This window comes from Falco biarmicus, chromosome 3 (assembly GCF_023638135.1).
Source record: "Falco biarmicus isolate bFalBia1 chromosome 3, bFalBia1.pri, whole genome shotgun sequence".
In the NCBI taxonomy this organism is placed as follows: domain Eukaryota; kingdom Metazoa; phylum Chordata; class Aves; order Falconiformes; family Falconidae; genus Falco; species Falco biarmicus.
Genome location: NC_079290.1, coordinates 28,457,869 through 28,477,799, shown reverse-complemented (window position 1 = coordinate 28,477,799; position 19,931 = coordinate 28,457,869). Strand labels below are relative to the sequence as shown.

Sequence of the window (19,931 nt, the reverse complement as noted above, 5' to 3'; positions counted from 1 at the left end):
GAAACTTGAGGAAATAAACATTTGGATATTAAACTACCATGGTTACGGAAGAAATTTTCCCAACAGTAAGATTACTTTTATTAATCCTTTTCTTCTCTAGGTAGTTTCTAGTCTCTTTGCTCACTGAACCTATGCAGGCTTCCGTGTTCTGCAGAAATGGCACAAATAAAACTTCAAAAAGCTACAAGACTTTGTCCCCCTACAAAGAGGTAAAAACCCAATACTCGGCCAGACAGAAGATGCACAAACCTGCACTTCAGTGATAAACCAGATGCATGCATGCCTAAAGCTGGGGCCGATTTCAAGATTTCGTGACTGAACATCTGTTCCCTGCTTCAAACAGCAGGTACACCGAAAAGTCCATAACTCATTTGAAAGCCAATGAACTAGATTTTTCTTCAGAAAACAGGCAATATATTACTAAAGAAACTTCCATCCAAATCAGAATTATTCTAAAACTAAGAGTCACATCACCACCCCACCAAAAGCAATCTAATTTGGCAATATTTAGCCACAAGATGACATACCTTTCTTGTCATCTCCAGCAGCAACCTCAGCCAAGTAACGGTAGTAGTCTCCTTTCATCTTCAAATAGAAAACTTTACTTTCTGCTTGCGAAGCATTAGGGATCAAGAACTTTTCCAACAGAGACTAAAAAAGAAACAAAGAACACAGTGTTTTGTACATACTTACTTTTACAGTGTGCTGAACCAACAATTCAATTATATTACAATTTATTTCAAAGTCAAGACAGCTTTAGCTTTATTCTTTGCCTATTGTCTTCACATCCTACACAGCATGTTCAGTTAAGGACAACGTGTTCTGGATCACAATTCTAGGTACAAAAAGGAACGCTGCATGCTGTAACTGGATGGAGAGATGGTGGCTGTGTTAATTTAGCAGATGAGTCTCATATGACCAAAGGAAGAGTTTCGCTAAGCCACTATATACTACCCTGACAAAAATAAGGTAATGCCTAGAGTCTGGGCAAAGGGTAAACAATGGAAGAAAGCCTGCATCCACAGAAGATAATAAAAGGATCCAAAGTATCAGCTGACAAATCAAAGACCCAAGTATCTTACATACACAGGCAATAAATAAGCCTCATTAACCTAGTTCCCATTAACTACAATGCTGTACTGGCACTGCCACCAAGAAAGTGTAAGGTGAACCTGGATTCTTGCATTTCCAGACAGCTGACAATTTGACAGTCAGCTAGTTCTGTATCATTGAAAAGGATCCTCTATCCGAGTTCATGTGCTGCTCTAACAGGTGTTTCCTGTATCTTCCAAACCAAAGGTAGCTCTCCAGAGTCTCTCTACCAAATCTTCCCTGTGGGCTGCCAGTTAAGACCAGGTTTTTCTAGATGATGCTGACTGATTATTAGATTAACATAGCAAGTTCCCAGCTGAGGCAATCATGTCATTTAGCAAGAGTTCTATTATGATGAAAAGAAATAAGAAAAAAAAATAATCACTAGCTCCAACACATTTAGTCAAATTAAGGTACAAGCTTGTCAAATTTCTTGGTATTGAGCGCTTAAAGTCAGACTTTGAAAGAAAAGCCAGTTATCTGAAAGCCTGAAAAAGTACAGAAGTGCTTCTGAATACTCAAAACTGAATCAGCTTTCACATATACTTTGCAAAGGCCATGTAGCAATCAAATTTTTAAGAGGTTTTAGTAAGGATTTTTAGGTGTCCTTTTTTTCCCTGTAAATTAATGACTGACATCTCAGTTTTGCCTCACTTTTTAGCTCATTTCCAATGACACCACAGAAATGGACAATCTAATTCAGCTCCAACTCACAGAATGATGGCTACTTTACTATCTGCTATCTTACCCAACATACTCCTGGGACAGACATACCCTGAATACAGTAGGCTGTAACCCCTGTACTGTGACACAGACACCCTTGGCACCTGCTTTGCATACTAGGCCAACTGACATAAAGCTACAGAAAACTGTAATTCACAGAAAGAGCAAGAGTCAACAAGTTCAGTTGGGGTTTTTTTTTGTTTGTTTTGGGGTTTTTCTGTTTTGCTTTGTCCATTTACATAAATCACAAATATTTAGCCTGGTAGATTCAAGCTGGTGTGAAACTCCTGAAAATGAAGTGAGCTGTTATGGCAGCTCTCTCTTATTTCTGTCTCAGCAGACTGGGTAATGAAGAAGTCTGACTGACAGAAAGCAGAGTCAGACAACGTTCAGCTATGCCTATGCTCCGACAAGATAAAAACCTGTTAGTGGACACTCTTTATTGGTTTCAACATAACGGAAAGCATTTATTCTTTCACCTTTAATATTAGGTATTTCCAGTATTGTGGGGGTTAGTATATAGCTTCATTTCATAACCACGCAGGGAGACATAAAAAAATACTGCATGTCCTTGCTTCCCATCTGAATGACAATCCTTTGGCAACAAAGGGAACACAACACAAGCAAGTCGTCAGCAGAAGTATTTTTATGGAACCAGTCAAATGGGCTGCCAATCTGCCTCATGCCAAAGGCACCCTTCTGGAGGGCATACCACTATGTGAGGAGAAGGATTCAAAACCACCTCTGCCCTGGTGTGACTGGAACAAAGCCGAAGGCTGTAAGGTATACGGGTCACACATTTCAGCTCACTAACTACTTACGTGCTCTGTTCACACCATTAGAGAGCTTCAAGATTCACAGCTATGAGATTTTTCATGAGTGCCAAGAAACTCCAACTTCAGTGACAACTGAAGGTTACCAGAGACTGAGAATAAGGCTCCTTATTGGTTTTTCTCTGTAGGACTGCAATTAAGTCAGGTGTGTCAGTCTGCACCTACCATTCTGGCACCATGGGGAGCTGCCCTCCTTGTGTAGCCTCCATTAATTAGTCAGACCAAAATATTTTCAGTGATTCTAGAAACAGAAATTATCCACCATCCATATAGAAGGTTGTTCAATTAAGAAGTACAGCTCTGCTCACTCCCATAAGCAGCAACCAAACTTGCAGACTTAAAACACCACTTAGGTCACAAATGAGGTAAATTTTTTGCAAACACCTAACTGAATGGGTGAATTGCACCAACAGACAAAGACAACTGAGAAAGTCTCCCTGATTGGGTAAGATACTAGGAGGGCAGGAACAGCTTGGACAGTGCATAAACCTTCTACTGAAAGAAGATTTTTCAACCCATGTGTAACTTTGAAGACCGATGCATTAAGAAAATCTCTTTGAATAGCTATTCGTAACATACAGCCTACGCAAAGAGGCTCCGTCTCTGAGAATGCACTGGTAGCTTGCTCATACCTGGATGAAACCCTCTGTTCTATACAAACAATACACAGGACTGGTAGGCAACATATCTTTGGGAGAGTTTTATTTATGCCAAATACTTCACAAACAGCAATAACAAAACCTGAAAGCAAATTAACACTTAAAAGCTATCATGCAAAATTACTGAAAGGAAATCTCTCCCTTATTATTTATCTAGCACAATATATTCAGTTTCTCCTGTCCATACCAGTCTTTTTATTTCAGGATATATTTTCTTTTACTGGCATAAGTAACCACAAAACACTCCTTTAAAGTTAGCCTCAAGATTCAGAGCAGTCTGAATTACCCTAGACATTTATCATAGTGACTTATCCTAGACAGTGGTTGTGAAAGCCACAATCTGCATGGAGATGGTGTGGCTACAGAAAGCCATACAGATGAGATCAGTGAGCCTACTGACCTTCTGAAGTTCCATTACAGAAGATAACGTATATGTTAGGCATAACAAAAGGCATAACTAATCTAAAAGTTTGTTGTCTGCTAATACATCTGTTTATGGGGAATACTGCTTATCTTTCTCCTTTTTTTTTTTTTTCCAACAGCTTTAACAGCAAGGCTTCTCTAGAGCATAGGTTTTTTTCCCCCTACAAGGAGGAATATATTGATATTTAAGTCCTATTGATGGGTTCTGTTTGTTCAAAGCAGAAGAAACAGGAAGAACTGTTTCGATAGGGCTACCACCGCATGCCTACCTCCTCTCTCCTTTACCAGTTCACATGACAATGTTTAGCAGTACAGAGCTGATTGCCATACGGGCCACTGAAGTGCTAACAGCTAGTTCAACACCGGACCAATAAGCTGATCTGTGATTACTGAGTTTGTTAGGTGATCCACATAACTGTAATGCATACAACACCCTGACAACTGAAGTCCATACAGCACAGGCATATTATAGCTACATGGTATGTAACTGAGCCCTCACGCTCATTCACGACATTCCTGCCATCACGTGAAAATCCCATCCATTTTTGATATATACTAATTCACACTAACTACAGCTCTACAGGCAGTTAATTACAGTGCCTCGATCAGAATCTGGTAGAAATAGCTTTTGAAACAAAACCAAAACACTACTCCTTGTCCCCTAAACCCCACAACTACTCAGCCATAGTCATTAGAACTTTTAATTTGGCAGCAAGAAACTAACTGCTGTGAAACAAACCATAGCATTGTAATCAATTAGGCAGATGCAGCAGCATCTTAGAGCACTTTTCAGCCAAAACCTGTAACAGCTTGTACAAGCACTTCTAATACTTTTCATAGCAAAGTCATACACAAATCTTTTCAAAAAGAATCAGTGGAAAATTCTTAAACAAATAAATAAATAAATGTGTGTACTAAATTTGAATGTCAAAACTTACTAATATGCTGGCCATAGAAAAAAAAAACAAAACAACCAACCACCACCTAAAAGTAGGCTTCAACACTTCACATCTGCAATTGTGATTATGACTAAGTTAACAGCTTTCTGGTACTCTGGACTAGGAGACACAGCACATTCAAACTCAGATGTCAGCTATGTTCACACATACCATAGATAAGAAATCACATAAATTTGGTACGTACCCCTAGACCCAGCAAGTATGCACTAGAGCGTGTCTAGTCTTTGTCTCCAAAGAGGCTGCATGTACACAACTTAATTATTCTACTAGAAAACTTCAATCCTGGCTTATTTTAGACAGTAAACTGGAAAGAGATTAACCTTCTTCATTCTTACACATATTCTTTTGCCAGAGCAGGACACAGTCAACAGATGGTAGGCAACATGAAGCACAATGTGTTTTGAGCCCATTTTGATGAAATGCCCTATGGATTTGTTCCTTTGTTTTTGCAAGATGAAGTCTGAAGGTAAGAGTTAGCAGACTCAGTTAAGAGCGTGAAGGAAGCATGATGAGTAGTCATTCTGTGTAACAAAAAACCCCAACACCCAACCCTCTACAAAAAAGTCTGCTTCCTACTGCAAGCAGACATGCTTCAGTTTGTCAAGCTGCGGTGAGAACTGCAGTTGAAGACAGGAAGCCAGCCCATAAAGTCTTGAGCAGTCCTTTCCGACACTTGAAGCCTAAAACTATCCTACTTTTTAAAAGAATTTGCTTACATCTTTGGGAAATGACCTGTGTGGGCCAGAAGACTATTCCCAAATTTATTGTAAGAGAATTAAACTCAAGGCCTTAGTTTTGCCTTGTTGCTTATAGTTCTGTGCCTATTTTCCTTTATTAAAGGCTCCATCTTAGTACACGTTACTGCCTGGGAACTTTAGTAATTATTAATGCATTTGAGGATTGCATGAACAGCTCAATTTTCTATTTAAGATATTTCCCTCCTGACAAACAGGAGAAAAAGAATAAAATCACCAGGTTCTAGAAAACTGTAGTTGTAAATGAGCAGCTAATACAAAGTCAGAGAGAACCAAAACCTTTGATTTAAAATACCAGTAATTATTAAGATCCATCATTGAGTAAAAACCCTAGAACTACTGGAGAAACAAAGATACAGTTCTTGCACTAAAGAACCAAGCTGCAGAATGGCAGAAATCCAAAACAATACACTGATAAAAAGTTAGGTAACTTAAACAGTATCAGTTTTGCTTAGACCTGACAAGCAGGCCTTTTGTCTCCATGCAGTATAAAAAGATATCTGGCCTAGTTATGACATTATTTCTAGTTCTGGAGATAAGTTACACAGGAGTATTAGGTGAAGTTTAATTCACTTATCATCCATCTGTGGTATACGGCATAGGCATGAAGATGACACGGAAGAACTGTGGGTTTTAAATTCATGGAAGACATTAAAGGAACCGTGTTGGTGGTTTTTTTTTTTTTTTAAGCTCAGCCTGAAACCTGTTTCACACTGACAATGGTCTAATATTTTCATGATGTAAGCAGCATGCCACTATCTTTCTCCCAAGAGATCACAAGAACAAAGGAGGGATTGCACTGGCTGACAGGACTCTTCCGTTTGCTAACCTACTTGTAACACTGCCCAAAAGAGGATGCCATTAGAAAAATACGTAAAGAAAGCAAAAAAGTGCCATGCTTCTGTTAGCCTCCATCAATGCCTAGGGACTTCTTGAGCCAGATGTGGTTTCTTTGAATGTAGTAACCTTCAGCAGGCTTCCTGTCCGCATTCCACACATTGTCCAAACTCCTCTTACATCAACATAAACTTAACACCCACAATTCACTATAGAGAAGCAGCTGCAGATACATGACTACCTGCACATGAGGAAGTATTACTTTTGCTCTAAATCTACTTCTCAGTTTCATTAAAAACAATAATATATGTTTAGCTTAAAAAGCACTGGTACTCGAATCTGCATTTCTTTTAGAAGACTACCACATAACTTCAGATTATTTGACCGGTTTCAGTACCATTTCCAAACATCAATCAAGAGCCTCCACTTCCACTTTCATAGCATCCAGATAGCCATTTACTTTGTTCTCTACAAAGGAAGAAAGTGAGCAGCAGAAGACGGAAAGAAAAATAAGAAAGATGTAATGGATATTAAGAGGGACATCCAGCATCATGTTAGAACCAGCAATAAAATTACAGTCTATTGAATCTTAAGATTCAGCTTTCCAGATGCACTTACCAACTGCAACCCAGACAGAGAGTACCAAGCTCCTCTCATGTCCCAATGCTTCTAGGGCAACAAGCCTTCCTTTGCAGCAGGAGACACAAACCTACTCAGACTACTGTGACAATGTTGACTTGCTGTTTCCTGACTACCTGCACAGCTGTGCATGAGTATTTGAAAGAATTACACATATAAAGTATGAGGTAGACATTCAAAATATTGATTCAGATCAGTGCTTTCAGGTACACTGGGGGAAGAGCTACATGTACCTGGTTTCTAGTGGAACCCACTAACCAACCAACACAGTAACTGCAGCACAGTTTTGTTAAGCAATTCTTTTACAGACTTCTATTTTGATGACGAAGTTATTAAAGTAGGCCACCTGTGTTGGACAAGTTCAAGACACCTATCATTCCTATAAAATGCTAGCAAGTGATTTTCCATGCATGTGTTTTCTGCCTGAGCACCAGTTAGGAAAGTTATGGGGGCTATAAAGCAACACATGCAGTTAGCTGCGCTGCACAGATTGGCACATGCACTCAAACCATTTGTGGCCAGTAGAAATTTTATTTACACACATCTATCTCAACTGTTGGAGGAAAATGACAAATATTTGTATTTTAAAGGGGAATATTTTCAAACAATCCCTTCCCAAACCCAGGCTGTTTTGAGACAGGCTCATTATGCTACTTCTGATTACAGCTCTTGCCAGAGTTTGGGACAAGGGCTCTGCAACTGCTGCCTCATGGGTGACCTCCAACCCTCTTGAGGGAAAACCAAAAGGACTGCTCTGCTGCCAGCCTTCTACTTCAGCTGAAAGCCTCTTGTTTAAATTAGCCACAGATTTCTATCTACTCATTTGTTCACTTGAACAGGAATACAAGAAAATCTATCAAATACTAGCGGCTGTTGTGGCACTGGAGATCCCTCTGGTAAAACATCTGCTGAAGGAGGAAACAAACCTACTGCCCATTCTCAGTACCAGTTACTCTTTCCTCCCATCAAACTGGCTGCCCACACAAACAGGCAGCTGCAGAAATTTGAAAAAGGTGGTAAGGAAAAGCTGGCTGGAAGAGATGAGGTGAGAACAATGAGCCTTAGCAAGGGAAGAGATCAGAATTTGGGACAAAAGACCTTCAGAGAGCAGGGAGGACTTTTATTGCAGAGTTTATGCAACGGTGGAAGGTGTGACAAGCATAGACACATCTAGAGTTAAGAGCACGAAAACACATACACTTGATTAGCAGTTTTGCTGTAGTCAATCTGGTGAAGATCTAGAAAGGAAAAAATGGCAGAAATGAGGCCTGAGTAATAAGAGGGTAACTGAAAAAAGAACTAAAGCACTAACAGAGAAAAGGGATAACAGAGAGAATGGCAAGAAATTTCAGGTTATGCAAAAGAAATACTAAGTCTAAACGTGTTTCTTTAAAAAAAAAAAGAAAAAAATGCAGCATCACATATGGACAAGCAGAGGAAAACATGGAAGAGGTAGGATACCCTGAAAAATCATCTTCATGATGATGCGTATGCTGGGGGACTAGAACTCAGTAAAAGTAGGTGTATGCAGTAAAACGCCTACAGGGTGCTCAGAGGTAAGATATGGCACAACTACACACCACCAGTTTGCATCAGAAAAAGGTGGTAACTGAGGCAATGAGGAGCAGCATCTCGGTTCATACTTTCACAGCCATACACGTAGCTATCCTTGCAGATCTACCTCACCAGCTTAGGCTATCATGCCCTTTACTAGCTTGTTCCTTCTACCACTTTGCTTTCCAATTAGTATTTATGCAAGGGAAGCAGATGTGCTTGATATCAGGATATACTCTTTGAGATATTCAAAAGACTTCTGAAGTCCTTCATGCCAGTCATTACAGGTTTTTTACCAAAGTATGCTTAACAAACATGTGACAATGAAGGAACCAAATTCTGATCCACAGGCAAAAATACCTCTCCAGTTTAGCAACCAACTCTTGAGAAAACTCATGCGAAAGGCAGCAGCCAGGAGGAAAAATAATTAGGATTAAAGTATTTAATTTGCTGAGGCATTGCTGTAGACATTAATAGACAACACAGTCTCTGCTGAGGATCAAAGCCAATATGCAATTTTTACCTTTTTTTTTTTAATTGCATCGCCTCAATCTATTTCTTGAATATTGGGAACTTGCAACAAAATACAATGGTGCCAAACCCATCAAAGATCATCACTGTATGAAGAAACAGAACAACTTCTAAGAAACATGAGATAAAACAGAACTGAAACCAATTGAGTTGGATGAGAATTTCTGCTTAGACAGGTAGTCTAAGCGATAGCTATTCTAGCTGTACTCCAAATCAGAACATGCTCTACTTGTCTTAAGGCTTTACAGTTTTGGACTTTGAAGAATTACTACTAAAAACCCCCACAAAAATGATGTAACTTTTTTTTATCCTTGACAAGAAACAGAAGTAGGAGCTATATATCTTTAGCAGCTTGCATTCCAAGCAGGGCTGAAACTTCCTGAAGTAGACTATGTATCTATTAGGAGTCCATTAGAGCATGCAGTGTTAATAATAAAGCATTTTATTAACCAAAATGCCATTTTAGCCATGTAAGCCTACTCTGCACTAGGAGAATCTGATCAGTTAGAGATCAGATTCCCATTGCTAAGTGTTTTGTTACCTGCATAATCACAAAGGGTAACAACATAAGACAAAAAAACCCGCAAACAAAACACAACAGCTCTCTACCCCATTTGAACTGTATTAAATCTGATGTTAAAAAAATAAAAATCAGGAATTTACTGTTCATCTAGCAGCAGCATGGCTTATTATTACTTCTCATTAGAAGAGGCATTGCCAATCTTCTGTCAGATTTCAAGAAAAATAAGCAACTACACAAGAGCTGACATTTAGTAAAAAACAAGTTTAAGAAATAATCAGTCTTAATGCTCTTCAATCAATTTTAACAGCACAAGCTTTCTCAAACTATTTCAAAATGGTAGTCAACTTCCACCTGAACGGACAACCAACTTCAGGTTCAGAGCCAGCAGCCGCCATGTCTGCCTACAGCAAAGAACAAATAAAGTGTTTGAGAACCTGTTTCAGAAACACGTACTTCTGTCAAGTGCATGTAACAACAGTAGTTACCAGATAAAACCAGAGATAGTATGGCATCTCTTTATACAGATGTACAGAGATAATGCACCAACTCTGCTCATATTCTAGATTTTGTGTTTCTTCCACTTAGGGCTTTCACAAGCACAGTAAATCTGGTATCTTAACAATGCAGCGTATCTACTCTTAGCCTTCTAAGTAACCAACCACTGCAACAAACACAGCAGAGCTTCACAGAATTACAAGTACACACAATGAAGTTCTTGCTTGAACATCCTGGAAGGAGGAGAATACCCGTCATAGGTGACTAAACGGATCAACTTTATTTTGCTGCTCAGAAGTGCATATCAGCAGTAAGCACATACGGTACTTGAACACTAAAGGTTGCGGTCAAAGCAAGTTTTTACTGGGGTGCTTTTGAAATGTGTAAGCACTATGTATTTTTTTTAAATCAAAGCCAATTATTAAACATTCATGTCAAGTGCAATTAATACAGCTGACTACTAGTTATAGTAAAGATTTGTCCTGTTTCCAATAAATGCAAGAGGATATACATCCAGGTATGTATGTGTATACACACGTGTGTGCATAGCTAATATAAGTACCAAAGGTAACTGCTTGTTTAAATGGTTTTTTTGCATTTATGCAGAACACCTTAGCTGATTTTATGATGAATGGGTGCATTAAACACACATATCAACATTAATCTTAGCAAGAAGTGCATCCATAATAAGTAGTAGTTCACATTTGCTCATGCAGCCCAACCACTGGTAAATTACTTCTATGTGCTGGAATCTAAAATCCTTTCAAATACGAAGTTTCATGCATTTACAAACAATTAATGAACAATCTAGGATAAATAAAAACCAACGTCAGTCATCTCATTTTTTAACTGATCCATGAAAGATGTTTAATTCTCCAAGATTCAACAGTTCTTCAATAATTTAATTTGCTTAAAAAAAATAAAGGTAATTGCTTTAGTTTAGGCAGTGCTTTCACTGCAATAAAACAAAAAAAACAAACAAAAGAAGAAACCAAACCAAAAACCCAACAGCCAAAAAAAAAAAAAAAAAAAATTATCAAGAAAACTTGAAGGGGTGTAGCTACAATCAAGGAAGCGATTAAAGGATTAACAAAGTGAAATCATGAGGCTGATGCAAATTGCCTCAGCTTCCTACCTTCAATATATGTGAGGAATTATACCAGACAAACCCTAACTGAAAAAGCTAGACTTGGAAAGTTAATGAAAAGCTTAAAATTACAACCGCCCTGGGAAGTCAGTAAACCCTGACTACATTTTACCCTGCAATATTTAAAAGTTCATTCAGAGAAGCATTTGTGAACCCGAGGTACTCTCATATTTTCACACACACCACTAGCATATTACCAATTACCATCTTTTAACATAAATTTTAACAACTTGAGAAGACATCTTGAGTTCTATGTCTAGGTTTGGGATCCACAGTACAAGACAGATTGAAGCGAGTCCAACGGAGGCCACCAGCATGATTATGGGGCTAGAGCACATGACGTACAAGGTAAGGCTAACAGAGCTGGGCTTCTTCAGCCTGGAGAAGACCAGCAGATCTTACTGCTGTGTACAGCTGCCTAGAGAAGATTGAGCCAGATTCTTCCTGAAGGTCTACAGTGAAATGATGAGAAGCACCAGCAAAACTGGAATATGAGGAATTTTGATTACATATAAGTTATTTTTGTTGGGTTTTTTTTAACCATAAGTAAGACCAAATATTATGACAGGCTGTCCAGAGAGGTTATGGAATCTCCATCCTTGAAGATATTCAGAATTTGACTGACAAGGCAACGTGATCTAACTGGATCCGTTCTCAGCACAGATGAACTAAATGACCTTCCTTCCACCCTAAATTATTCAATCAAAACAGCTTAAAACAAGGACGAAGTTTTTCAAAACAAAGCTTAACTCCTAGATTTCAACAAATCAAATGCCCCTCCGTGATCAACATTCTGCAAATAGAATATTCTACAAACACCTCCCCTTCTTTTCTGAAAAGATCAAATGAAGGACACTGATCTCAAAAACAGAAACAAAATGCTGTCAAAAATAAAAAACTAAGCATGAAGGACACAGATCTCAAAAACAGAAACAAAATGCTGTCAAAAATAAAAAACTAAGCAAGACTGAAAGAGTCACAGATCTAGAGGTAGCAGGTTTCAGTCAGAACACTGAATTTTCTGTTAGATCACAGCACAGAAGGGCTATGGTGTAAGTCACTCGAGCTCATAAGCTATTTATCTGCTAGTTAGCACCACTCTATAGGTTAGCTGTACTGACTGTCAGGAAGGACACAATGAGTGTACGGTGGTTGACTTTAAAAAAACCTCACACATGTGCATGGCAAAAAGCATATGGCTGCCTGTATGAGAGAGGACTAAACTTTCTAACTCTGTCATTAAGAATCAGTGCAGAAATGGGTTTTATAGATGTTAAAATAGTAACCTATTAGATGTTTGCAGGCAACTAGAAAATAGCCCCACAGTAATTAGAGTATGACGGCAATAGGCATTAATTCTGTGGCATGTTCTTTAAAAGCCATTTAAATGCATCTGAATGGAATTACGCTCCCTTCCCCCAGTGAACTCCAGCCCCATAACAGGTTACTAAACCTCCTCCTCCCTGCACCCTCCCCAACCGACATACATATGAAAGAATCGCAAACCTGAAGTCACTTGGTTGAGATTTAACTGCACCTTTTCTTCTTACAATTACCACTTCTAAAAAGTTAAGTATCTTTAACAAGTGCAAAGAGATCTAAATAGTACAAGCACACAAGAAGTATCATTTTTAGTTTCTGAGCACAAAGTTGGGAGGAAATAACGTGGCAAAGAAAGCAAATAATTAATCTTATTGAGAGCACTGTCAACCTACACCCTGTCTGACAAGAAGGCAGTGGGGAAAAAGTGCTGCAGAGCACCTATGTTGTAACAGTAACTCTAGAACACTGAAGGGCAGCCAACGTTTCAGGAAGCTCTCTAGACCTTAAGGGGAATAACCAAAAGGGAAAAGAAACAGTGAAACAGCGCTTGGGCACTGCATGCAAAGAAATTTACTTAAGGTACGACTGGGGGGGAATTTGGGGGAGGAAGAGACATCACCCAGAAGACTGGGCACGGCGGAAGAACATAGAACTGTCACATATGGTACACTCTGGAGGACATGCGGGGACTACTGCTGTATGTGCCTGCCTAGGAAAGAGTGTAACTGTCTAGAATTACATTCACACTGAAGTGAAGATAGCCAGTTGTCTTTTAAATTTTTAGTTTACATTTAGCTCATGCCAGAAACTGCCTGAAAGCTACTAGTAGTTTAAAGCACCTGAAAACTTCTAACATGCAAGCAGCATCAGATGTTAACTATTCAAAAAGCTTCCCACAGAATGAAGTACATTATCTGTACTTCAAATTAAATCTCTAGTAAGAGGAATATTTCAGCTAATGAGGATTCTGAACTACTTCAGTTACAGCTCCGTTTCCTATTAACTGCAAAAAGCATGTTGAAGAAAATCCAAGCCTGTTAGATTAATAACAATTTTTATTATGGAAATGACAAATAAAAGATCATTATACTGGTATTTTAGACAGAACCTCCCTTTCACTATAGAAAGTGAAACAAAATGTGAAGCACACACTTCGCTAACATGAGGAAAAGTACTCAACAAAAAGCTTAATTTCCTGTATCAATATGAAACTTCTGAGGCTGGAAATTTTCTGTAATACTCAAGTACATTTAAGATGCTAGGGTATGGCAATGTACTTCCTTACACACACACTGTATTATTCTTGAAGAATTTGGAAATTCAGTCTTCAGTAAAAGTTCCTTTCACTGTAACAATATGTACAATGTATCACAATTATTTGCAGTTTATCAGCACTACCAGACCAACTCCAAATTAAGAGTCAGTTATACACTAGAGTATATTCAGGTGTAGTATAACTGAAACAACTGGTGCTGCACCATGACATTTTAGGTGTCTCTGCTTTATACAGCAGCACTCTGAGGCTGCAGCAAACAAGAGAAGTAGTTCAGCTGTCTGTAGAGGTACTCCACGGCAGGTGTAAGTGAGGGAAGATTTAGGATGTGACAAGGCCGTAGATGTTGGCTTTTCCTGCTGCAATATCAGTGTAAAGGAGAAAAGTAAACAGTCAGATCTGAGCACATAACTGCTAACATTTTTATCGAGTCTAATAGTTACGAAGCAAAAAAGAAGTCCAGCATCAATTGCTCTTATTCACTCCTTAAGCTAGTGGAAGAACTAGGAACACAACCAGGCAGAACCTAGTTTGGTACACTCTGCTGTTTACTGGATTAAAGGAGCTATTTCTTTCAATCCAGTAGTAATTTGATTCCAACAAATGAGGGAAGAGACAGAAGCTGCAAAGGAGCCAGCTTTGCCTACATTCTGCTAGTCACAAACACATTCCCTTAATTGGTTTCCTCCCTTAAAAGCTGAAGTTAGGACACCAGTCACTTCCACACTCAGCTGTGATGTAACACCCCAGGGCATTAAATATTACTTAAGAGCCTAGCAGGCAACTTAAGACACAACAACAGCTCAAACAGATTCACAGTCTTAATAAAAGATACAAAAGTTTCTGAACTGCTTTTGTACTGTAATTGATAGGGCTCCTGACTGAGAGCTTTGAAAGTTTGTTAACACTTCAAGTCTTATTAACAGCATACTTCACACCAATCAAGATGTGTTAAGCCTTGTTTTTCACTTCCATGAACAGTTACAGACTACATATTGCTGTGCAAAAGTTACAGAGGATCTTCTGAAAAGCAAACAATCACCCTAGTTCTATGTTTGCATGTAGCATTGTGCATGCTCCTGTTCATAAAAACCAACCAAGTATGTTACCATAATTCTTTTTTCCTCTGGTAAAACAAAGTGAATGTCAAATAAAGCAATACGGTCAGTCACATTTCCAGGTGAGTAAGAATGTATGTAAATAAGGATATTCCAATGAAAATGAGAAAAGGTTTTTAAATGTAAATCTAGTTCCTCAATGCAGTTAGGAATGTCAAAGGTAGCGCGTGCCACTTGAAAGCATTTTAAAATCCTATCCCTTGAATTAAAAAAAAAGTTTTATTTTTTAAACCTAAGCAAAAAAAAAAAAGTTTTATTACTGCTAATCACTGCCTAAGACATTGTTTCTTCTGGACAGTAATTTTTCCTTAATCTATTAAGAAAAACTCTACTGGCAACACTAAAGATTAGTAAGACATTAGCTTCCTAAAAGTAGTAACTGTGTTTACTACTTCAAGTAGAACTTGAATTTCTCTTCGTGTTAATGAGATACATACATGATTTAAAGAAGATTCCCTCCCTGTGTTTCCCCCTGCTCCTAGATGCTGCAGCTGCCGCAGCGAACTCAAAAGCTGGGCTTTTGTTTTAGTTTTATTTATTTAGCATGCACAGTAAAAGCTAGTTTCACCTTTGGTTTCCATTATCAGAAAAAAATTAATTGTAAACACTAAATTCTTCTGAAAGGGGGTTTCTAAGCCCAATGACTCAAAATGATTTCTTAAACCCAAACATAGCCTACAGGAGAACTTCAGATCACTGTGAACTGAAAGCATCCACCTCCAAGGGCTTTCCCATTAATAAAATAATTTTAAAAAGAAGTAACAGGAAATTAGAACACCACATTTGGAGTCCTTATTTCCCTGGCTTAAATAGATGAGCCACCACTTAACAACACAAGAACTAGGAAATCAGTTATTTTCAAAGTTTGGCATTTCCTTTTTCATAGTGGAAGTTTAGAAGTTATCCTTACATAAGATAACAAAGCATATGAAACTGGGTGTGTTACAATAACCATGGAAACCAGCCTACACTGGAAGCCAAGAGACTCAGTTATCCATGCTGACTTTTACACACCCTTGGGGAACCAGTCTTCTAGAAGGTATCACTGCCTGTATCATCTATCTTACACAGCAAGCAAAATTTATGCTACTCATTGATCTCAATTTTCATTTGACATCAGATCTTCAAGCACATACTTGGCTATTTAACAGTTTCTTCATATCACATGTCATTCTGTCACCTCCAGGTACGTGATCCCTTGTCACAACCTGTGGGATGACACACCAGCAGGGTCCACAGTCCAGTGGACAACTCCACTGCCGACAGTAACATCTACCTCACAAGTGGTCACAGGACTGGACATCCATCAATCGTGTGCTCTCTGAAGCACCACAAGCATATGCAATTGAAAAAATCCTGACGATCTGGAGTAAGCATTTGGAAGAGGTTCAGATTTCACAAACCAGTCTCCTAACGAAAATATAAGGTTGGTTGTTGGGTACATGCACCTTTTAAAGTAACTACAACCCACAGAAAATGCCTTTTAGAACACCATTTTAGTATGCCACTAAAAAATGTTAAGTTTAAGAGGGTATCACAGCATTTCTACTGCCTCTTCCTGCAGACAATTTTCTGCATGGCTGAGTCATAACTAACATTACATCATCTCACCCAGGGAGGGGCACAATTTCCGTAGAGTAAGAACTACCTCTTACAACTAGAGCAGCACACTGAAGTTGCAGAAATCAAAGTGACCTAGGATACAAGTACTGCACTGAGGGGGAAAAGTAGAGGAGAAAACCCCAAACTAAACCTGTATCTAGTTCATCCTCAAAGTAATATGTTGATTTTTCGTAACTATTACTTTACATACAATAATGTTTCAACATGTCTCCAAATTCATTAGCATTCGTAACTATGACGATTTGTTTATATTATTATCAATTCATTAAGAGGGAAAGAAAAGTTAGACATCTTTTAAACTTTGTCCTTCAGAAATAGCATAGGAGACCACAGCTTTACTGACAGACCAGAAGTAGTCCCAAAGGGCCCAGCACCATTTACCCTGCAACTCTTAAGCAAAAATGGATCAACAGTTTCAGTATTTCTCACCAGCACATCATTGCAGATGTCTCTTAGCTCAGTCTCGATTTTCTCTCTGTATTCTCGAGCCATCTGCTGTTTTTTCTCAGCACCTTCCGTCTTTTGTTCAATACTTGAGACGACTCTCCAAGACGACCTACGGGCTCCTACAACATTTTTATAGGCAACAGAGAGAAGATTCCTCTCTTCGTTGGACAACTCAGCTCCTTGCTCAGTCACAGACTTCATGCAACTTGCCATGTCATCATATCTTTCAGCCTGCTCAGCCAGTTTGGCCTTCTGCACCAGCTCATTTTTATCCATGCTGATATTTCTGAAGAGGAAAAATAGTGAGGCATTATTCAGACACTGATCAAGGACAAAGGTGTTCTAACTTCATATGCAGCACAACCATTCTCTTAAGTAGTTTGGAACTGTAACAGGTATGACTGAAATCCAGAACACAAGGCATACAAGCACCCAATGCTCAAATGCATCGATGCATGGATTGAAGAGTTAAAGTCACTGTTTCCTCCTGAAAAAATGTTAACTTTTAGATTTTTTTTTAATAAATGCAAAAAAGAGCATCCAAAGGCAAACTCAAACCAAATCATTCCTATCTTAAGCACGTAAATGATCTTAGCTCTTTGCCCTCACTCCCTTTTAAGACCTGCAGTATCAACTGCATCCAATTATCAATATAATAAAATCAACAAGGAAAATACTCAACAGTAAGTTTTTCCACAGAGGAAGACAAAATAAAGGCTAGACAAACAGTACCAGGCAACTCTTTGTGCCTTAATAAAAAAAAAAAAATCACAGTTACATGCAGAAAGACTTGGCAAAGAGATCTGCAAATCAAATCCCACACTGGATGTTAAGAGAGTCAGAATGCACCAGACAGGTATCTAAATTTCAAGGCACACACCCTTCAACAATGTTAACTTCCTTCCACAAAATGGGATATGGCAGATGCTCTGAGCCAGGCAGGGCTGCTCAGCCTGAGAGGCTACCTTTCAGGGACAAAAGGAAATTTTACTGTTTAAAAATACTACTTCAACGTCAGTATTTGAGATAGCACGATTCAGCCGAGATGCCCGATAACCCGCATCTCATCAGCGCTTTTTAAAAAAGTTAAACTAAAAAAAATAATCAAGCTCTGCTGAACAGAAAGAGTTATCAGGTAATTTTTTTTTTGGCACATCAGAAAAGACTAATCCTCCCTCAACCCCCGTGCTTTCACATATCTTGACTCGATCACTTTGAGACCCTGACAAATGTGCCTTGGGACACACCATCCTTTAAAGTTTAGGCTAGATTATAAAAACAAGAACCAATTTTGGTCACGCAGAGGGTATGTATTTCTTTATGCTCCACACACAACAAGCCAGCATCTTAAATCTTTAACCATTAACCTTTTTGCCGTTTTACGTGAAGTCACCACAAACAATAGCAGCACTGTCTACCTTTTAGGAATAAATTACGCACGTTTTAAAACATTCCAGTCACCTGAAAGGGAAAGTTTTAGTAGCTCCTACCCCCAACACCGGGGTACAAGCTCAGCGGCCGTTTCGCGGCGTTTGCAAAGGCGCGTTGAAAACTTGACCGCACCGTGAACAGCGGGGTTAAGGAGCCATTTTAAAGCAAGGTTTTGGCTACGGTTGTTTACCACCCGGCGCGACCGTGACGAGCGCGGTTAAAACGCCGGCCCCCAGCGCCAGCCTGCCGGGCTGCCCGCAGGCCGCTGCGGCAGCATCCTTCCCCGGCGGGCCGGCCGCCCGTCGCTCCCGGCGGCCCCAGGGTGGCCGCCCGCGGCGAGGCGAGGGCCGGGCGCTGCCGCCCGCGCTCCCGCCACACGCGAGGTGACAGCAGAAAATGGAGCGGCCCGGGGGAGGAGCGGCGGCGCGGCCCCCCGGGGCGAGGAGGCACGCTCCGGGCCGCCCCGCCCGCCGCCCCTCCCCGCGCTGCGGCCACCGCACCCGCCCGCCGCGGGGACACCGAGCGCCTCGCCGGCCGCCTTTGTCATGGCGGCTGGGCTCCGGAGCCCAGCCCACTTCAGCGCGCGTTAATCCCGCTCACCTCCGCCCAGCGCCGGGGGCGGCGGCGGAGGAGGATGCCGCGTCCCCGCCCTGGCAGCGGCCGGACGAGGGGACAGCCCGCGGGGGACGGGGCGCGCGGGGGAGGGGCGGTGGCACGGGGGACACTCCCCTCCTGCCCCGGGGGAGCCGCCGCTGCCGCCCGGACCCCTCGGCCGGGGCGGGGGAGGTTGGCGGGGGGGGCTGGGCGGAGGGGAGGGAAGCGAGCCCGACCGAGGGGCGGCCCCTGCGGCTCTTCCGCGCCCGGGCAGCGCTCCCGGCGGGAGACCACACCCAGCGGCACCCGCCCGCGGCCCGCGCGCCGGGCCCCTGCCCCCGCCCGGCGGAGGCGGCGCCCCCCCCCCCCCCCTCCGCGCCCACGGGCGCCGGGTCGCCCCCGCCCGCCGCGCCACGGGCGGGGCCCTCACCTGCCGCCCCCTCCCCCCGCCCCGCCGCCCACGGCCGCTCTTCCCCTCCCCCTCCCCTCCTCGCCGGCGGGGAGGGGCAGCCGCGGCCTCACCTGCGCGGCCCCCGCCGCCCCCCGCAGCGGCCCCCGCGGGACGGGCCGCTCCCGCCGCCCTGCTCCCTCCCCGCGGAGCCACCCCGCCGGCCCCGGAGGCAGGGGGGCGGGTAGGGAGGGCTCGGCGCTGCCCGCCGGCCGGCCGATCGGCCGGCCGGCCGCCCGCCCTCGCGCGGCCCCCCCACCCCACCCCCCCGGGGGCGGAGGGCGAGGTCCCGGGGCGGCCGCCCGGCGCGGGGCCCGGAGGCGGGGCGGCGCGGCGGGCCCCGTTACCTGTGCGCGGCGGGAGCGCGGCGGCGGGTGTCTCGGGGCGGGTGGCCGGCGCGGACTGTGCCTGTCTCGCGGCTCGCTGCGCTGCAGCCTCTCTCCCAGCGCCACACACGGCGTCTCCGCCAATCACCGCGCCGCAGCGCACGGGCAGCGCACCGCC

General features: G+C 41.9%; 1 protein-coding gene across 1 annotated transcript in view; it reads right to left on the bottom strand.

Moving 5' to 3' along the window:
- YWHAZ (tyrosine 3-monooxygenase/tryptophan 5-monooxygenase activation protein zeta) overlaps positions 1 to 19,931 on the bottom strand; it is a 27,863-nt gene extending 7,932 nt beyond the window's left edge. Inside the window, exons 1-3 of the mRNA XM_056330256.1 lie at positions 19,775 to 19,931; positions 16,937 to 17,240; positions 528 to 651 (exon numbers count right to left, since the gene is read on the bottom strand). Of these exons, the coding sequence (XP_056186231.1) occupies positions 528 to 651; positions 16,937 to 17,230 (418 nt within the window). The 5' untranslated portion in view covers positions 17,231 to 17,240; positions 19,775 to 19,931. The remainder of the gene's footprint in view (positions 1 to 527; positions 652 to 16,936; positions 17,241 to 19,774) is intronic.